Source organism: Panicum virgatum, chromosome 2K (genome assembly GCF_016808335.1).
Source record: "Panicum virgatum strain AP13 chromosome 2K, P.virgatum_v5, whole genome shotgun sequence".
In the NCBI taxonomy this organism is placed as follows: Eukaryota; Viridiplantae; Streptophyta; class Magnoliopsida; order Poales; family Poaceae; genus Panicum; species Panicum virgatum.
Window position 1 is genome coordinate 4,939,099 of NC_053137.1, and position 19,340 is coordinate 4,958,438.

The 19,340-nt window shown below is 52.7% G+C and overlaps 4 protein-coding genes across 4 annotated transcripts; 2 read left to right on the forward strand and 2 right to left on the reverse strand.

Moving 5' to 3' along the window:
• The first annotated feature begins 266 nt into the window (after positions 1-266).
• LOC120695864 (BURP domain-containing protein 4-like) lies at positions 267-1,592 on the forward strand. Its single transcript, XM_039979080.1, has one exon. It carries the CDS (start codon positions 475-477, stop codon positions 1,429-1,431), a length of 957 nt encoding a protein of 318 aa, XP_039835014.1. The 5' UTR covers positions 267-474; the 3' UTR covers positions 1,432-1,592.
• Positions 1,593-3,129: 1,537 nt separating this feature from the next.
• Positions 3,130-4,942, reverse strand: LOC120662362 (dimethylnonatriene synthase-like). Its single transcript, XM_039941528.1, has one exon. The coding sequence runs from the start codon at positions 4,911-4,913 to the stop codon at positions 3,327-3,329; it is 1,587 nt and encodes a 528-aa protein (XP_039797462.1). The 5' UTR covers positions 4,914-4,942; the 3' UTR covers positions 3,130-3,326.
• A 7,768-nt stretch (positions 4,943-12,710) lies between these two features.
• Positions 12,711-13,819, forward strand: LOC120695865 (BURP domain-containing protein 4-like). The gene has a single exon (XM_039979081.1). The coding sequence runs from the start codon at positions 12,954-12,956 to the stop codon at positions 13,656-13,658; it is 705 nt and encodes a 234-aa protein (XP_039835015.1). The 5' UTR covers positions 12,711-12,953; the 3' UTR covers positions 13,659-13,819.
• Positions 13,820-15,359: 1,540 nt separating this feature from the next.
• LOC120662372 (dimethylnonatriene synthase-like) lies at positions 15,360-17,180 on the reverse strand. Its single transcript, XM_039941536.1, has one exon. The coding sequence runs from the start codon at positions 17,141-17,143 to the stop codon at positions 15,557-15,559; it is 1,587 nt and encodes a 528-aa protein (XP_039797470.1). The 5' UTR covers positions 17,144-17,180; the 3' UTR covers positions 15,360-15,556.
• Positions 17,181-19,340: the final 2,160 nt, after the last annotated feature.

A 19,340-nucleotide genomic window follows, 5' to 3' on the forward strand; every position in this document is an offset into this window, starting at 1 on the left:
GGCAATACCTGCCGGCCTCTACTTTGATCAGTTCCACAATACAGATAGAACATGGTTGTGACTTGTGAGCCGTTATGGTGTACTGACCTTTACTGCACTCAAATTTGCTGCCTCGCAATCGCGGATCGAAGATCGGACAGAAACCAGGAAGCTGTGGACAAAAAGGTACTACTTTCGATCTGAATTTGTGGTAACCGGTGAACATTTGTGTTGGCGAGTTAATTTGGTGCTAAAATTGTGGACAAAAAGGTACTTTGTGCTGAATTTATGGTAAAGGATTAACTTTCTTCAGTTTTGAAGAAAAACTGCAAAAAAGGAACTTCTCGCTGAATTGGTGTATTGCCCTCATTTTCACTAACCATGAGCAGAACATAATAGTTGCTCTGGCCACCACATCATCAGCTTTCCTCATCCTCACCAAATGTCTCCCTTCTCACCTCTCAAGTAAACCACAAGAAACCAGGACCGGAAGCCATGGCTCGTGGTGCTCTACTGCTTCTTGTCTCCCTTTTCGTCGGTGCGCCGGCGGCGGCGAAAGAGGAGATCAGATTGCCATCCCCGTCTACAGCGCACAAGGGCTCCTTCGAGCCAGAGGCGTACCGGGTGAAGTGGTACCTGAGGCCACCTTCTCCCCGCCGGAGCTCCGTCAAGCCGGAGGCGAAGTGGGACCCTCCTGCCTCGGCGGGTGCGGGGGAGCCGGCACGTGGCATCCATGTCGAGCCCGGGATGCTCTTCCTGCGGAAGAGCTTGTTTCCGGGGGCGATCCTGCCGGAAGGCACCAGGCTCGCCGGCCACGGCTTCCCGGCTCCCCGGAGGTTCATCACCCGGGCGGCCGCCGACGCCGTCCCCTTCAGCTCCGACCAGCTCGACACCATCCTGAGGATGTTGAGGATCCCGCGTGGGTCGAGCAAGGCCGATCAGGTCGCCGCCACGCTCCGGACCTGCGAGGAGGCGTCCCCGGAGCCTCACGCCTGCGCCACGTCGCAGCAAGCCGCGGCCGCCTTCGCCGCCAGCGCGCTGGGGACCGGCGAGCCGCGCGCCGTCGTCACCGTCGTCCACGGGGAGGAGGAGGCCGCCGCCGGCGCCGGGTACGTCGTGGCGCCGAACGGGGTCGCGCGCATCGGCGGCGGCGCAGCCGGCGTGGTGCCGTGCCACCCGATGCCCTACCCGTACATCGTCCACTACTGCCACCGGCCGGCCGGCGTGGAAGCGCTCCGCGTCGAGCTGACGGCGGCCGGCGCGGGCGCGACCGCGGTCGCGATGTGCCACGCCGACACGACGAGCTGGGACGCTGGCTACTTCCGGATGCTGAACGCGACGCGCGGGGAGGAGATCTGCCACTTGATGCCGCTCAACTACGTGCTCTGGCTGCCTGCTGCTGCCAATCTCCAGGGCACATATAGCAGGAAGCCAGGAAGTACTCGTGATTAATAAAAGATGAGAGGATTAACTGAGCTGAGTACCAGCTTGCTTGTGAAGTTTGTGCATGTCTTCCATCTGATGATCATCAAGAGGACAATCTCAAGTAAAATGTTTGTGACAAATAATTGTCCAACATGAATGACACAGAGATGCTTCAGACATGTGCATAATTTGACAAGATCTTAGTAATGGGCATGGTCTAGTGGTCACTTGACAGCTTAATTTGACTTTTAATTTTTTAGCTCAAAATTATATAGAATTAGAGTCCATCCCTTTTAGATTCGCAAACATATAAACTAAATTTTCGTGAAAACCCATGCAAACTATGACAAAAAAGTCATCTAAATTCACGAAAAAATCACACATGTAGATGATATGATGATACACAATCTTAAAAAATATCTTGTCTAAACTCGACTTCGTTTGTGAGATATAAAAATAAAATTTGTTATTTTTATATCTCAAACAAAGTCGAGTTTGGACAGTATATTTTACAAGGTTGTGTATCATCATATCATCTACATATGTGATTTTTTTGTGAATTTAGATGACTTTTTTGTCATGATTTGCACGAGTTTTCATGAAGGCTGTGGTTTCCACCCGATACGTTCCCTTTAGGTTCGGCCATTATATAGGCAAAATTTAACAACCCTTTTACCACCTCTAACTGTGGTTCCGTGACTGACAGAGATAGAAGAAGGCTATGATCTATGGATCCTTGGATTTTCATTGAACTAGTAAGTATGCCTGTGTGTTACAACGGGTTCATGAGCATTAGACAGAAGAACAACACATGAGCGTGAGTAATTTTTTAAGTGCATATCTTCATGATTTAGAATGTTATAAAAATTAACATATATTCTACAAAAATCTTTTATTCTGAATCCAATGAGTTGTACAAAGGATTTATAGCGATAGATTTTTTACTCAGAGCCTTGCGTCTTTTCACACAACATGCCTTTTGACGGTTTTTCATCTCAGATGTCATATTTGCATAGAGCAATCTCTGTCGATCACGTATTGCCTGTCTCTGCTTGAGTGTTAAATTGAAAATACGAAGATTAGAACATTTGAATGAGATAATAATAGCACGCTGAGATATCGTCCGAGACTTTTTTATCATTGTTATTACGTGCATGCATACCAGCCTTTTTTCAGAATCAGCAACAAAAATGTAAATCAATGACAATTGCTGACTTGCATTCCTGACGAACGGGCAATGTGGCAAGTTCTATACGACGACCACACAGCAAGGGGAGGCCGACCGGACTTTGTTGGTACATCATGCATGTGACCACAATGTACGCATGGCCATGGTAGTGTCGTGCAGACCTAATTTGTGCATGTGTAGGCTGTAAAAAAAAGAGTAAAAAGGGAGTGTGTACTGGACATGTTGCTGGCTCGCACAGAGCTAGGTGTCAGCGCAGCGACACGCACCGTCTCGTGGCTCTCTGGCGCCCCCGAACGGACGCATGGAAGAGTTGTACTTATCCTCCACTCACCGTTCTTGGCAACCTCCGACGAACACGTGCGTGAATTTTTACATGCGATCGCGGCTCTCGATAGCGGAAGAGGATTGAGTCCGCTTCAGCAATGGAATGTGCTCGCGTGTGGCTCGATTTCGGGCTCGTGGAAAAGGGTGACATCAGGATAGAGTAAGAAGGAATGAACTCCGAGTTATTGGACGGGCTCGACACAGATGCGGGATAAGACGGATCAAACCAAAAATTTGGATGGAAACTTTACATGCTTTAGTAATAGATATAGATATAGACTAGCAGAAAATTCAAGCGCTGTAGACATAGTAGATCCTTTATTGAACATTGGAACAATGCATCAGCCAATGTTTTCACTTGATAAAAACGTGCGCCAATCTTAGCTTCTTGTATACGTAAGCCCGATGATCAGTCGGTGGCGTCGTCGTAGAGGTGCGCCGGCAGCCGGGGTTCGGCGACGGCGACGAGCGGCACCTTCCGCTTCGTGGACAGCCCGACGTGCTCCTCCATGCTCACGTCCTCCGGCGCCACCCCGTCCGGCAGCCGCCACGCGAACCCCTGCACCATGATCGCCACGCCGGCGGCCACCAGCTTCATCGCGAGGTCGTACGCCGGGCAGATCCGCCGCCCGGCCCCGAACGGCAGCAGCTCGAAGTGCGCCCCGCGGACGTCCACGCCGGCGCCGGCACCGCCGCCCAGGAACCGCTCCGGCCGGAACGCGTCGGGCGCGTCGGGCCACGACGCCGGGTCGCGCGCGATGGCCCACGCGTTCACCAGCACGCGCGCGCCGGCGGGCACGTCGTAGCCGGCGACCACCGTGTCCTCGCGGGCGTGGTGCGGGACCAGGAGCGGGCCCACCGGGTGCAGCCGCAGCGTCTCCTTCACGACGGCGTCGATGTAAGGGAGGTCCGGCAGGTCGCGCTCGGTTACCCAGCGCCCGCGGCCGACCACGCGGTCGAGCTCGCCGGTGGCGCCCGCCATGGCCTCCGGGTGGCGGAGAAGCTCCGACATGGCCCACTCTGTAGTCACCGCCGAGCTCTCCGTGCCGCCGGCGATGATGTCCTGGATGAAGGCCTTCACGCCGACGCGCGTGAGCCTGGCCTCCGACTCCGGCCTGTCCTCCTCAGCGAGCTGCAACAGCACGTCGACGAGGTCGCTCGCCACGAACTCGCCGGCGGCGGCATCGGCCCGCCGCCGCCGCTCCTCGTGCTCGTCCACGATCTTCTCGTAGAACCGGTCGTAGAGCTCGCGCAGCCGCCTCATCTGCCGCGCGCAGCCCTGCACGTCGAGCCAGCCCAGCAGCGGCACCCACTCGCCGACGTTGCTCACCGCCCCGGTCGCCGCGAACGCCTCGTCCAGCGTGCGCCGGAACGCCTCGCCCTCGGCGCTGCCGTAGCAGCCCGACCACTTCTTCCCGACGGCCATGCGGAGGATGTTCCGCAGCGTGGCGCCGGCGACGTGCTCCCGGACGGCGACGGCGCGGCCGGCGCACCGGAACAGGCCGATCGCCAGCGCGCGCATCTCCTGCGCGCGGACGCGCTCGAACGAGTCGACGCGGCGCGCCGAGAAGAGCTCGGTGGCGCAGAGCTTGCGCGCCATGCGCCAGTAGGGCCCGTACGGCGTGTGCACGATGCCCCGGTAGCCGTAGGAGGTGATCTCGCCGGCGGCCGTGGGCGGGCGGTCGGCGAAGGCGAGGTCGTGGGTCTTGAGGACGAGGCGGGCGGTCTCCGCCGACGAGGCTACCACGGTGTGGTAGGAGCTGAGACGGAGGTGCATGAGCGGGCCGTGGCGCGCCGCGAGCGCGGCCAGCACGCGATGCGGCGGGGCCGCGCCCGCCAGAACGCCGAGGCTGCCGAGCACCGGCCAACCCCGCGGCCCCGGCGGAAGGTTCAGTGCCTTCCGCCGGCCGCGTGGCAGGACGACGGAGCTGAGGACGAAGACTACCAAGACAGCCACCAATGCCATGGCCATGGACAACGTTGCTGCGAGCTCCATCGTTGGAAATGGAAGCCTTGGAGATGAGGGTGCTGTTTGATGGTGGCATATATAAAGGAATAATTTTTTTGTTAACTATATTATGCTATTATTGAGGCGCACATTCGTCGTGGACGCACATTTTCAGTGTGCATTCTCTTACTTGAAATAGCCAAGAAAAGTAGAAAATATTTGGACTGAATAAGACACATGCTGAAGTTGCTGATACTTCCAAAAGTGAGATGAATGCAAAATTCCCCATTCACCAGTAACAACAGTCAGTACATGCAACTAGGGATATAAATGGTACGGAGATTTTCCGACCGTATTCGAATTCGATCCGATCTGGAAGGGTTTTTATCCGTCCGTATCCGATTCCGAGTATCCAATATCCGTAACTGATTCGTATCCGAATGCTCAAAAATTACATTTTTATGATGTCGATATCCATTACAATCTTATCCGACAAAAACTAACACTATCCATATCCGACTCTGTATTCGAACACAAATATAAAAACAAATACGATATCAGTGATATCCATCCGTATTCGATCCATTTTCATCCCTACATGCAACTTCTGGATTCTATTCGGAGCGCGCGCGTGTGAAAATGAGTTCCAGGGCATTAGGGCAACCACCCCTGTCCGTATGCATTGCAAAAGGACCATTACAAGGACAAGGAGGGCAGCGTTTTCAGTACATCTAATTTTCAGGATTCTATTTGGTAGGCACATGAGAACATGTGTGTTCATGTTTCTTTGACTAATGAACTGGTCCCAAAGCCACGCAAGACAAAGACATCCTGGCCTAGGCATTGCAGATTTTTGTACAGAAACAAATGAACAAGACCAAATGTATTTGTGTGGTGAGTGTTGCATTTGCACGAACATTGGTATATTGTTCCGTCAAACCAGTTCATTTACATCCACGTGAATATCGCACAAGTTGCATTATTGCACCAGAAGGTTCGAAAGTTCAGAGAACTGAAGCAAGTAAGCAACAGCCATATCGAAGGTGACACTCTGAATCAGAAGGAACAGACAGGCTCATCCAGGACCTGAAAAAAGAAGTGTATTGTTATCGAGCTTTTGGGTAAAAAAATGGAAAAATTTCAATCTATATAGTCAAATTTTGAATAATCCCCTAAACTATAACTTAGTTCAATTTACCCCATAAACTATGCAATTTAGTTCATTTTATTCTATACTACAATTTGTCATTTTTGTTTCTCAATATACAAGTTGAATTTTAATTTCAAAATTTGCAAGGCAGTAATGGACATCACAATGCATATTAAAAAAATTATTATTATTTTTCATCGTTATTTTTCATATAATTTTGAACTCCAAAGATTAATTTATTATTAATATCGTAACATATCAAAATAGTGATAAAAAATTATAATGTATTTTTTCTAACATGTGTGATGTGTACTATCATCAACATAAAACTCCACCGATGCATAGAGAAATGAAAAAGACAAATTGTATGAGGGGGTAATTTAAACCAAAGGGCATAGTTTATGGGGTAAAATGGACCAAATGATAGTTTATAGAGTTATCCGAACTTTGACTATAATTCAGGGGAGTAATTTAGACTTTATCCAAAAAAAAAATGAAGGGCCACATGGTAGTTACGAATAGGGATGACTATGAGATTCTACATCTTAATGTGAGATTGTAATGTAGACGCGAGAAGTTCGTCCTTGATCGATCAATCTGTGAAAGTATTACTACATCAATTTTTTTGTGTGAAAGTATATGTGTCCCTTTTGATAATGAATTGCGGGGCTTTATGCATATAAAAGCCAGAATTTTTCCCCATTATCTAAAAAATCAATCTGTTTGCGAACTGATATTTTAAATCCATCGTTATTCGATGTTTTCTTGAACTAGCTAAATCCGTGCTTCGCTACAAGCAACAATAATTACCACTGAAAGTCATAATATTTTTCACTTGCACATCCACGCACTGAGGTTCTCCCTTCTCTTGAATGATGAACCGGCGAGGCCTCCGGCGTCTTCGATTGGCAGTCATTTGCTACCAAGGCTGAGCGCTGGCGCCGCGCCGTCCGGGTCCGGCCTCCGGTGTGGCACCACCCCTAGCTCCCGCGCGCTGCCAGGCGTGGCGACCGGTGACGGTGAGGACGATCGCATCCCTGACTGGGCAGACCCCGCGTGATGTGGACCGCACGATCTCGATCCGCAGGGACCCAGGGGTGGACGGTATTTCAAATACCGTCCACCCCCGGTCGGCATTTGGTTCACCGTCCGCCCTTGGCCGTCGCCGCGACGCTGCCTCCGCTGCGTGCCGTGCCTCGCCGGAGCGCCGCCCGAGCGCTGGGGACCGGCGAGCTGCGCGTCGTCGCCACCGTCGTCCACTGGGAGGTGGGGAGGAGGAGGCCGCCGGGGCCAGGTACGCCGTGGCGCGGAACGGGGTCGCGCGCATCGGCGCGCGGCTGCAGCAAGCAGACGGGAGGCGAAGCCACCGTGATGCCGTGCTACCCGATGGCGGCGTACCCGTTCATGGTCCACTGACCACTTCTGCCACCGGCCGGCCGGCGCGGAGGCGCTCCGCGTCTAGCTGCTGACGACGGCAGCAGGCAGCTCAGGGAGAGGGCAGGGCGATCGCGATGTGGCAGGCCGACACGACGGGCTGGGACGATGGGTTCTTCTGCATTTCGCCACTTCGTGCCGCTCAACTACGTGCTGTGGCTGCCGGCAGCCGCTCCGTCGTATGGCGCGTAACAGGATGGAGTAGTGCTTAATAAAACAGAGTAGCAGCAGCCTGCCTATGAAGTTTGTACGGCAGCCATCTTGATGATAATCAGATGATGATCGATCATCAAGAGGACAATATCAAGGCCTCAATAAATAATTATCCAACAATCATCTGCTTCAGATGTACTTAATTTTTTCTTGAATGACACTCACAACTAACACTGCATTACCTCTGCATATGCAGTTGCCTGCACATGTACAGTTGCAGGAGCCCTTTAACCGAACTGTGGAGAGTGAAGGAAAACGAAAACTTAGCTTAAGCACATTATTTCAGCACCTATTTTCAGTTACTATATATGATTGGTGTTGCCAGTCCATGATATGCTAACCTCAAGCTGAAGGTTCTGTGTGCCCTGGCCAGATGTAATCGCAGCATTTTTTTTTTGAAAGATCCTAAGCCTTACGGTTCGGCATGCTCCGTCAGTAATTCTGCAGTTTGGGGAGGCATTACCACACAAATAAAACTGAGAGCTGGATTAGTCAACGCTCGATCAGATTTTATCCCTATCCCTGCATTTTGATGATAGCTTTGTTGTTTGAGGGTCAAATTGATGGTTAGCCATAGGAAGCCCACTGAACCTCTGCAGCTTTTCAAAACTTCCACCTTCTCTGATTCTCATCTTATTTATTGAGTAGATTCTACCTCAAAAGTAGATAATGTTCGTAGCATGGTCATCATTGCAGGTCACCAGCTGATATTTTTGCAAGAGTTGTTGGTGCCGATTGGAATGTGTTGGGTTGGGAGTGCCTCTGACCTATTCTAATTTTGAAGACAACATGCTTTCCTTTTGGAATTATGATAATTTCTCAGTTTAAAATTCGGATACTATGATCAACATGCAGTGATAGAAGGTTCTGAGCATATTTGGGGGATTCAAGCGACATGGGGGAATTTTATGCTAACAACATACTGACCTACACTCATTTCTAAACTTGTTTCTGTTTCATCATGTTATGCTTTGAACATAGCTTTAATTCGAGTGTTGCTTCTCTATGCTTGCAGATCATTTAGCCCAACTAGTTGCTAGTCCATCCTTCTGATTTGGTCCTAAAATGTTCGGTTTGGGATTTCTTTCTGTGGTTTGATAAGCTGTATCTATATTTTTGTGCTCGCTTCTTCATGTGGTGGCTGCAGGATTAGTTTGGCTTTGGGAACTTCCTGTATCTAACTATCTAAGAACTGGCACTTGAAATTGGGGGCAGGTCAGAGTCTGGTGCACGGTCATTTTGGTTATATTGGTTCCATTACTTTTATTCAGTGGTTTCAGATCTGAATGGTAGGATAATACTTTGCCTCTCCAATGGGATAATGATGAGGTTTGAGAACCTGGATTTATTCAGTATTGTATAAGCTGATCTTGGTTGTGGTGTGTTTTTGTGTCATTCAGAGATGCAGGTGGGGCATTGGTTGTGGGGGTTGATTGATGTAGAAGTTTGGTTATGGCTGACAGTAGTTTTGCTATTTCCGCGTTATATTATGATGATATTACCATTGTGAAATTACAGCCTAAATGCCAGAGCTTCAATTGGGATCAATGTTCAAATCTACAGGATGCTTGGAAGCAACACTTTGATTGGAAACAAAATATTACATTGGATTGACATCAACGTTCAAATCTGTAGACTGTAAGATGCTTGTAATTATGTGGATGTCTTCTCTGTTATTACGATCAGTTCCTTCTGTTTTCTAGTCACTTAAATTATATGTCTTCTCTGTTATTACGATCAGTTCCTTCTGTTTTCTAGTCACTTAAATTATATGGATGCTTAGGAATTCTTATGTGCTTCCTATCCAGTTAGTTTCTGTAATCGCAGCAGCAAGTGTTGAGTTGACAGTCTCAGGAAGATCCATCATCGGCCCCAATGTAAGGCTGAACACCGCATTTTAGTTGGTTTCAACTTTCTAGTGAAAATAGGAGTGTCAGACGTTGCAATGCATAGCTTATCTGAACTCTGAACTACGAGCGCTCGAAACACTCAGCCTATCACGCTCTTGATCCATCGTCCACCGTGACCATGCGTTACAGGCGGCTTGGAGCAGGAGGCAGCCGGGTGCCGGCGGAGGCGGCGATGTGGTTCACCAGCGACCGCGCGCATCTCCGGTCCGCCGAGGCCGGCCACCGGCTGGCCATGTCCTTCCCAGATGCCCAGGGCCACGGACGCTTTGCCCAGAGCTAATGGGACGCGCTTCTCGATGAAGTGGCGAGGCCTCCGGCGTCGTTCGGTCGGTGGACACTCGCCGCCGTGCCGTCGGGCCTCCGGTGTAGCGCCACCGCAGCTCCCGCGCGCTGGCAGGCAAGTGGGGATGACGACTGAGTCCTTTCCCTGTGCAAACTTTGGTTGATCTGGACCGTACATGCTCGATCCAATGGACTGCAGGGACTAAGGGGGTGGACGGTATTTGAAACACCGTCCACCCCTGGTCGGCATTTGTTTTACCGTCCGCCCTGGCCGTCGCCGCGGCGCTGCCTCCACTGCGTGCCGTGGCTTGCCGGAGCGTCGCCGCGCCGGACTGCCGATCTGGGACGACCTCCCGTGTTCTGTCTCGCTTCACGGCGACCGAAAGCGACGAGAAGCCTCCGGGGGCGTGGTCATTGGTCACCAGCCTCCTGCTCGCCGGGGGCGCGACACGAGACGTCGTCGGCGATGCCGGCCGGCCTGGTTCTTCTGGGAGGGCCTACGCTCTCCACCTGCTAGCTCGTGCGCGAGAGCCGCGGGGTGTGCGCCGCCGCCAGCCATGGGAACACAGACGCGTCGTCCCCGTTCCTCTTTGACGCGTGTTGCGTGCACTGGACACGCCGACACGCGGTATCCGCCACCTCCACGACGCCATAGCGGAGTCCATCCTGCTGTTCCCGGCGTGCGCCGAGGAACCGAGGAAGTGGGGGCTTCATCCCGGGCGACGGCTTGCGCGCATCTCCGGCGCGAAGCCGGGCGGCCGGCCACTTCCTTGCTCGGGCCCATGGATGCTTTGCCCAATTCCCAGAGCTAATCCGGCGAGCTTCTTTAATTCTCTAGAATAATGACTCGTGGCTATCAACGCCGTTGATCGGCGGACATTCGCCGCCGCGCCACCGGCCTCAAGCAGTCCAGACGTCCAATGCAGCGCCATCCGCGCGCTGCCAGACGACTGGCGAGGACGACCAAGTCCCTACCTAGGCAAAGCTTGCATGATCTGGACCGTACAAGTGCTCGATCCAACGGACAGAAGGACCCAAGGTACCGTCCACCTGCGGTTCGCATTTGCCACGCCGTCCGCCCCTGGTCGGTGACTCAGCGCAGCGGCGCTGCCTCCGCCGCGTGTCGTGGCTCGCTGGAGAGCTGCCGCGCCGGCCTGCCACTCGGGGACGAGTTCCCGTGTTCTCCGGGGGCGATGAGCGCCGTCCTCCCGAAGCTCGTCGCCCTGCTGAGGCTGGAAGCAAGGAGACTTCAGATTCATCGAGGGAGCGCAGGAAGAAGATAAAGTATCACGTTCCTAGGAGACGATCTCTCCAGCTGATGCAAGGCTCCTTGGAGGTCGCGATTGATGGAGTTGCAAGAGGATATTTGCCTGTCGAGGCTTCTGGTCTGCCGAAGCCGGTCATCCTTGCCCGGGGGCGGCCGGCAGGAAGACGGACGCGTTGCCCAGAGCTCATCGGGCGAGCTTCTCATGAGGAGTGAAGCGGCGAGGCCTCCTGCCGTCCGGCGTCGTCGATCGGTATGCACTCGCCACCAAGGCTGAGCGCTACCGCCACCGCGGGCCACGCCATCCGGCCTCCAGCGTCGCGCCGCGCCGCGCGCTGCAGACGACCGACGAGAACGACGGATGGAGTCCGTTGAAACCTCACATGATCTGGACCACACGTGCTCCATCCAACGGCTGTCAGGACCCCAGGGGGCGGACGGTATTTGAAATACCGTCCCCCCCGGTCGGCAATTGTTTCCACCGTCCGCCCCTGGTCGTCCCCGCGGCACCGCCTCCGCTGCATGACGTGGCTCACCGGAGCGCCGCCGCGCCGTCCTGCCAGCCTGGGACGATTCCCCGTGTCCTTCCTCGCCTCGCCGCGACCTCGAGCGACGAGAGCCTCCGGGGGAACGTGGTCACTGGTCACCAGCTCCCTGCTCGCCGGGTGCGACACGACGTCGTCGGCGACGCTCGCCGACCTGGTTCTTCTGGGAGGGTCTCCGCTCTCCAACGGCGGATCCGACGTGGAGGATTAGCTCGTGCGCGAGGCCCGCGAGGTGTGGGCCGCCACCAGCCATGGGAACATGACGCGTCGTCCCCGTCCAGCTTCGATGACCCGCACTTGGATACGCCGCTGATGCGCGGCATGCATGCGCTACCTCCACGACGCGCTATGACAAAGTCCACCTCTACCCAGCTGTTGCCGGCCTTGGCCCGCGCGCAGCTCACCTGCGTGCGCCGTGGCGCCACGTGCGGACGTGCCGCAGGTGTGCGCACCCCGGGAACACGCGCGTGCGTTTGCCTTCGTCCTCGCCACGCCCTGGCCTGCGGTTGACAGGGCCAGGCAATAGCATGGCATGTCGCCGGCGGTTGCGCACCACATGTGTTCGCCGCTTTGCCTGCGAGGGACCGATGCTCAGGAATCTGCATGGCATTGGCAATACCTGCCGGCCTCTACTTTGATCAGTTCCACAATACAGATAGAACATGGTTGTGACTTGTGAGCCGTTATGGTGTACTGACCTTTACTGCACTCAAATTTGCTGCCTCGCAGTCGCGGATCGAAGATCGGACAGAAACCAGGAAGCTGTGGACAAAAAGGTACTACTTTCGATCTGAATTTGTGGTAACCGGTGAACATTTGTGTTGGCGAGTTAATTTGGTGCTAAAATTGTGGACAAAAAGGTACTTTGTGCTGAATTTATGGTAAAGGATTAACTTTCTTCAGTTTTGAAGAAAAACTGCAAAAAAGGAACTTCTCGCTGAATTGGTGTATTGCCCTCATTTTCACTAACCATGAGCAGAACATAATAGTTGCTCTGGCCACCACATCATCAGCTTTCCTCATCCAGAACCGGAAGCCATGGCTCGTGGTGCTCTACTGCTTCTTGTCTACCTTTTCGTCGGTGCGCCGGCGGCGGCGAAAGAGGAGATCAGATTGCCATCCCCGTCTACAGCGCACAAGGGCTCCTTCGAGCCAGAGGCGTACCGGGTGAAGTGGTACCTGAGGCCACCTTCTCCCCGCGGGAGCTCCGTCAAGCCGGAGGCGAAGTGGGACCCTCCTGCCTCGGCGGGTGCGGGGGAGCCGGCACGTGGCATCCATGTCGAGCCCGGGATGCTCTTCCTGCGGAAGAGCTTGTTTCCGGGGGCGATCCTGCCGGAAGGCACTAGGCTCGCCGGCCACGGCTTCCCGGCTCCCCGGAGGTTCATCACCCGGGCGGCCGCCGACGCCGTCCCCTTCAGCTCCGACCAGCTCGACACCATCCTGAGGATGTTCAGGATCCCGCGTGGGTCGAGCAAGGCCGATCAGGTCGCCGCCACGCTCCGGACCTGCGAGGAGGCGTCCCCGGAGCCTCACGCCTGCGCCACGTCGCAGCAAGCCGCGGCCGCCTTCGCCGCCAGCGCGCTGGGGACCGGCGAGCCGCGCGCCGTCGTCACCGTCGTCCACGGGGAGGAGGAGGCCGCCGCCGGCGCCAGGTACGTCGTGGCGCCGAACGGGGTCGCGCGCATCGGCGGCGGCGCAGCCGGCGTGGTGCCGTGCCACCCGATGCCCTACCCGTACATCGTCCACTACTGCCACCGGCCGGCCGGCGTGGAAGCGCTCCGCGTCGAGCTGACGGCGGCCGGCGCGGGCGCGACCGCGGTCGCGATGTGCCACGCCGACACGACGAGCTGGGACGCTGGCTACTTCCGGATGCTGAACGCGACGCGCGGGGAGGAGATCTGCCACTTGATGCCGCTCAACTACGTGCTCTGGCTGCCTGCTGCTGCCAATCTCCAGGGCACATATAGCAGGAAGCCAGGAAGTACTCGTGATTAATAAAAGATGAGAGGATTAACTGAGCTGAGTACCAGCTTGCTTGTGAAGTTTGTGCATGTCTTCCATCTGATGATCATCAAGAGGACAATCTCAAGTAAAATGTTTGTGACAAATAATTGTCCAACATGAATGACACAGAGATGCTTCAGACATGTGCATAATTTGACAAGATCTTAGTAATGGGCATGGTCTAGTGGTCACTTGACAGCTTAATTTGACTTTTAATTTTTTAGCTCAAAATTATATAGAATTAGAGTCCATCCCTTTTAGATTCGGAAACATATAATCTAAATCTTCGTGAAAACCCATGCAAACTATGATAAAAAAGTCATCTAAATTCACGAAAAAATCACACATGTAGATGATATGATGATACACAATCTTAAAAAATATCTTGTCTAAACTCGACTTCGTTTGTGAGATATAAAAATAAAATTTGTTATTTTTATATCTCAAACAAAGTCGAGTTTGGATAGTATATTTTACAAGGTTGTGTATCATCATATCATCTACATATGTGATTTTTTGTGAATTTAGATGACTTTTTTTGTCATGATTTGCACGGGTTTTCATGAAGGCCGTGGTTTCCACCCGATACGTTCCCTTTAGGTTCGGCCATTATATAGGCAAAATTTAACAACCCTTTTACCACCTCTAACTGTGCGTCCGTGACTGACAGAGATAGAAGAAGGCTATGATCTATGGATCCTTGGATTTTCATTGAACTAGTAAGTATGCTTGTGCGTTACAACGGGTTCATGAGCATTGGACAGAAGAACAACACATGAGCGTGAGTGATTTTTTAAGTGCATATCTTCATGATTTAGAATGTTATAAAAATTAACATATATTCTACAAAAATCTTTTATTCTGAATCCAATGAGTTGTACAAAGGATTTATAGCGATAGATTTTTTTACTCAGAGCCTTGCGTCTTTTCACACAACATGCCTTTTGACGGTTTTTCATCTCAGATGTCATATTTGCAGATAGCAATCTCTGCCGATCACGTATTGCCTGTCTCTGCTTGAGTGTTAAATTGAAAATACGAAGATTAGAACATTTGAATGAGATAATAATAGCACGCTGAGATATCGTCCGAGACTTTTTTTATCATTGTTATTACGTGCATGCATACCAGCCTTTTTTCAGAATCAGCAACAAAAATGTAAATCAATGACAATTGCTGACTTGCATTCCTGACGAACGGGCAATGTGGCAAGTTCTATACGACGACCACACAGCAAGGGGAGGCCGACCGGACTTTGTTGGTACATCATGCATGTGACCACAATGTACGCTTGGCCATGGTAGTGTCGTGCAGACCTAATTTGTGCATGTGTAGGCTGTAAAAAAAAAGAGTAAAAAGGGAGTGTGTACTGGACATGCTGCTGGCTCGCACAGAGCTAGGTGTCAGCGCAGCGACACGCACCGTCTCGTGGCTCTCTGGCGCCCCCGAACGGACGCATGGAAGAGTTGTACTTATCCTCCACTCACCGTTCTTGGCAACCTCCGACGAACACGTGCGTGAATTTTTACATGCGATCGCGGCTCTCGATAGCGGAAGAGGATTGAGTCCGCTTCAGCAATGGAATGTGCTCGCGTGTGGCTCGATTTCGGGCTCGTGGAAAAGGGTGACATCAGGATAGAGTAAGAAGGAATGAACTCCGAGTTATTGGACGGGCTCGACACAGATGCGGGATAAGACGGATCAAACCAAAAATTTGGATGGAAACTTTACATGCTTTAGTAATAGATATAGATATAGACTAGCAGAAAATTCAAGCGCTGTAGACATAGTAGATCCTTTATTGAACATTGGAACAATGCATCAGCCAATGTTTTCACTTGATAAAAACGTGCGCCAATCTTAGCTTCTTGTATACGTAAGCCCGATGATCAGTCGGTGGCGTCGTCGTAGAGGTGCGCCGGCAGCCGGGGTTCGGCGACGGCGACGAGCGGCACCTTCCGCTTCGTGGACAGCCCGACGTGCTCCTCCATGCTCACGTCCTCCGGCGCCACCCCGTCCGGCAGCCGCCACGCGAACCCCTGCACCATGATCGCCACGCCGGCGGCCACCAGCTTCATCGCGAGGTCGTACGCCGGGCAGATCCGCCGCCCGGCCCCGAACGGCAGCAGCTCGAAGTGTGCCCCGCGGACGTCCACGCCGGCGCCGGCGCCGCCGCCCAGGAACCGCTCCGGCCGGAACGCGTCGGCCGCGTCGGGCCACGACGCCGGGTCGCGCGCGATGGCCCACGCGTTCACCAGCACGCGCGCGCCGGCGGGCACGTCGTAGCCGGCGACCACCGTGTCCTCGCGGGCGTGGTGCGGGACCAGGAGCGGGCCCACCGGGTGCAGCCGCAGAGTCTCCTTCACGACGGCGTCGATGTAAGGGAGGTCCGGCAGGTCGCGCTCGGTTACCCAGCGCCCGCGGCCGACCACGCGGTCGAGCTCGCCGGTGGCGCCCGCCATGGCCTCCGGGTGGCGGAGAAGCTCCGACATGGCCCACTCTATAGTCACCGCCGAGCTCTCCGTGCCGCCGGCGATGATGTCCTGGATGAAGGCCTTCACGCCGACGCGCGTGAGCCTGGCCTCTGACTCCGGCCTGTCCTCCTCAGCGAGCTGCAACAGCACGTCGACGAGGTCGCTCGCCACGAACTCGCCGTCGGCGGCATCGGCCCGCCGCCGCCGCTCCTCGTGCTCGTCCACGATCTTCTCGTAGAACCGGTCGTAGAGCTCGCGCAGCCGCCTCATCTGCCGCGCGCAGCCCTGCACGTCGAGCCAGCCCAGCAGCGGCACCCACTCGCCGACGTTGCTCACCGCCCCGGTCGCCGCGAACGCCTCGTCCAGCGTGCGCCGGAACGCCTCGCCCTCGGCGCTGCCGTAGCAGCCCGACCACTTCTCCCCGACAGCCATGCGGAGGATGTTCCGCAGCGTGGCGCCGGCGACGTGCTCCCGGACGGCGACGGCGCGGCCGGCGCACCGGAACAGGCCGATCGCCAGCGCGCGCATCTCCTGCGCGCGGACGCGCTCGAACGAGTCGACGCGGCGCGCCGAGAAGAGCTCGGTGGCGCAGAGCTTGCGCGCCATGCGCCAGTAGGACCCGTACGGCGTGTGCACGATGCCCCGGTAGCCGTAGGAGGTGATCTCGCCGGCGGCCGTGGGCGGGCGGTCGGCGAAGGCGAGGTCGTGGGTCTTGAGGACGAGGCGGGCGGTCTCCGCCGACGAGGCCACCACGGTGTGGTAGGAGCCGAGACGGAGGTGCATGAGCGGGCCGTGGCGCGCCGCGAGCGCGGCCAGCACGCGGTGCGGCGGGGCCGCGCCCGCCAGAACGCCGAGGCTGCCGAGCACCGGCCAACCCCGCGGCCCCGGCGGAAGGTTCAGTGCCTTCCGCCGGCCGCGTGGCAGGACGACGGAGCTGAGGACGAAGACTACCAAGACAGCCACCAATGCCATGGCCATGGACAACGTTGCTGCGAGCTCCATCGTTGGAAATGGAAGCCTTGGAGATGAGGGTGCTGTTTGATGGTGGCATATGTAAAGGAATAATTTTTTTGTTAACTATATTATGCTATTATTGAGGCGCACATTCGTCGTGGACGCACATTTTCAGTGTGCATTCTCTTACTTGAAATAGCCAAGAAAAGTAGAAAATATTTGGACTGAATAAGACACATGCTGAAGTTGCTGATACTTCCAAAAGTGAGATGAATGCAAAATTCCCCATTCACCAGTAACAACAGTCAGTACATGCAACTAGGGATATAAATGGTACGGATATTTTCCGACCGTATTCGAATTCGATCCGATCTGGAAGGGTTTTTATCCGTCCGTATCCGATTCCGAGTATCCAATATCCGTAAACGATTCGTATCCGAATGCTCAAAAATTACATTTTTATGATGTCGATATCCATTACAATCTTATCCGACAAAAACTAACACTATCCATATCCGACTCCGTATTCGAACACAAATATAAAAACAAATACGATATCAGTGATATCCATCCGTATTCGATCCATTTTCATCCCTACATGCAACTTCTGGATTCTATTCGGAGCGCGCGCGCGTGTGAAAATTAGTTCCAGGGCATTAGGGCAACCACCCATGTCCGTATGCATTGCAAAAGGACCACTACAAGGACAAGGAGGGCAGCGTTTTCAGTACATCTCATTTTCAGGATTCTATTTGGTAGGCACATGAGAACATGTGTGTTCATGTTTCTTTGACTAATGAACTGGTCCCAATGCCACGCAAGACAAAGACATCCTGGTCTAGGCATTGCAGATTTTTGTACAGAAACAAATGAACAAGACCGAATGTATTTGTGTGGTGAGTGTTGCATTTGCACGAACATTGGTATATTGTTCCGTCAAACCAGTTCATTTACATCCACGTGAATATCGCACAAGTTGCATTATTGCACCAGAAGGTTCGAAAGTTCAGAGAACTGAAGCAAGTAAGCAACAGCCATATCGAAGGTGACACTCTGAATCAGAAGGAACAGACAGGCTCATCCAGGACCTGAAAAAAGAAGTGTATTGTTATCGAGCTTTTGGGTAAAAAAATGGAAAAATTTCAATCTATATAGTCAAATTTTGAATAATCCCCTAAACTATAACTTAGTTCAATTTACCCCATAAACTATGCAATTTAGTTCATTTTATTCTATACTACAATTTGTCATTTTTGTTTCTCAATACACAAGTTGAATTTTAATTTCAAAATTTGCAAGGCAGTAGTGGACATCACAATGCATATTAAAAAAATTATTATTATTTTTCATTGTTATTTTTCATATAATTTTGAACTCCAAAGATTAATTTATTATTAATATCGTAACATATCAAAATAATGATAAAAAATTATAATGTATTTTTTCTAACATGTGTGATGTGTACTATCATCAACATAAAACTCCACCGATGCATAGAGAAATGAAAAAGACAAATTGTATGAGGGGGTAATTTAAACCAAAGGGCATAGTTTATGGGGTAAAATGGACCAAATGATAGTTTATAGAGTTATCCGAACTTTGACTATAATTCAGGGGAGTAATTTAGATTTTTTCCAAAAAAAAATATGAAGGGCCACACGGTAGTTACGAATAGGGAAGACTATGAGATTCTACATCTTAATGTGAGATTGTAATGTAGACGCGAGAAGTTCGTCCTTGATCGATCAATCTGTGAAAGTATTACTACATCAATTTTTTTGTGTGAAAGTATATGTGTCCCTTTTGATAATGAATTGCGGGGCTTTATGCATATAAAAGCCAGAACTTTTCCCCATTATCTAAAAAATCAATCTGTTTGCGAACTGATATTTTAAATCCATCGTTATTCGATGTTTTCTTGAACTAGCTAAATCCGTGCTTCGCTACAAGCAACAATAATTACCACTGAAAGTCATAATATTTTTCACTTGCACATCCACGCACTGAGCTTCTCCCTCCTCTTCAATGATGAACCGGCGAGGCCTCCGGCGTCTTCGATTGGCAGTCATTTGCTACCAAGGCTGAGCGCTGGCGCCGCACCGTCCGGGTCCGGCCTCCGGTGTGGCACCACCCCTAGCTCCCGCGCGCTGCCAGGCGAGGCGACCAGTGACGGTGAGGACGATCGCATCCCTGACTGGGCAGACCCCGCATGATGTGGACCGCACGATCTCGATCCCACGGCTGG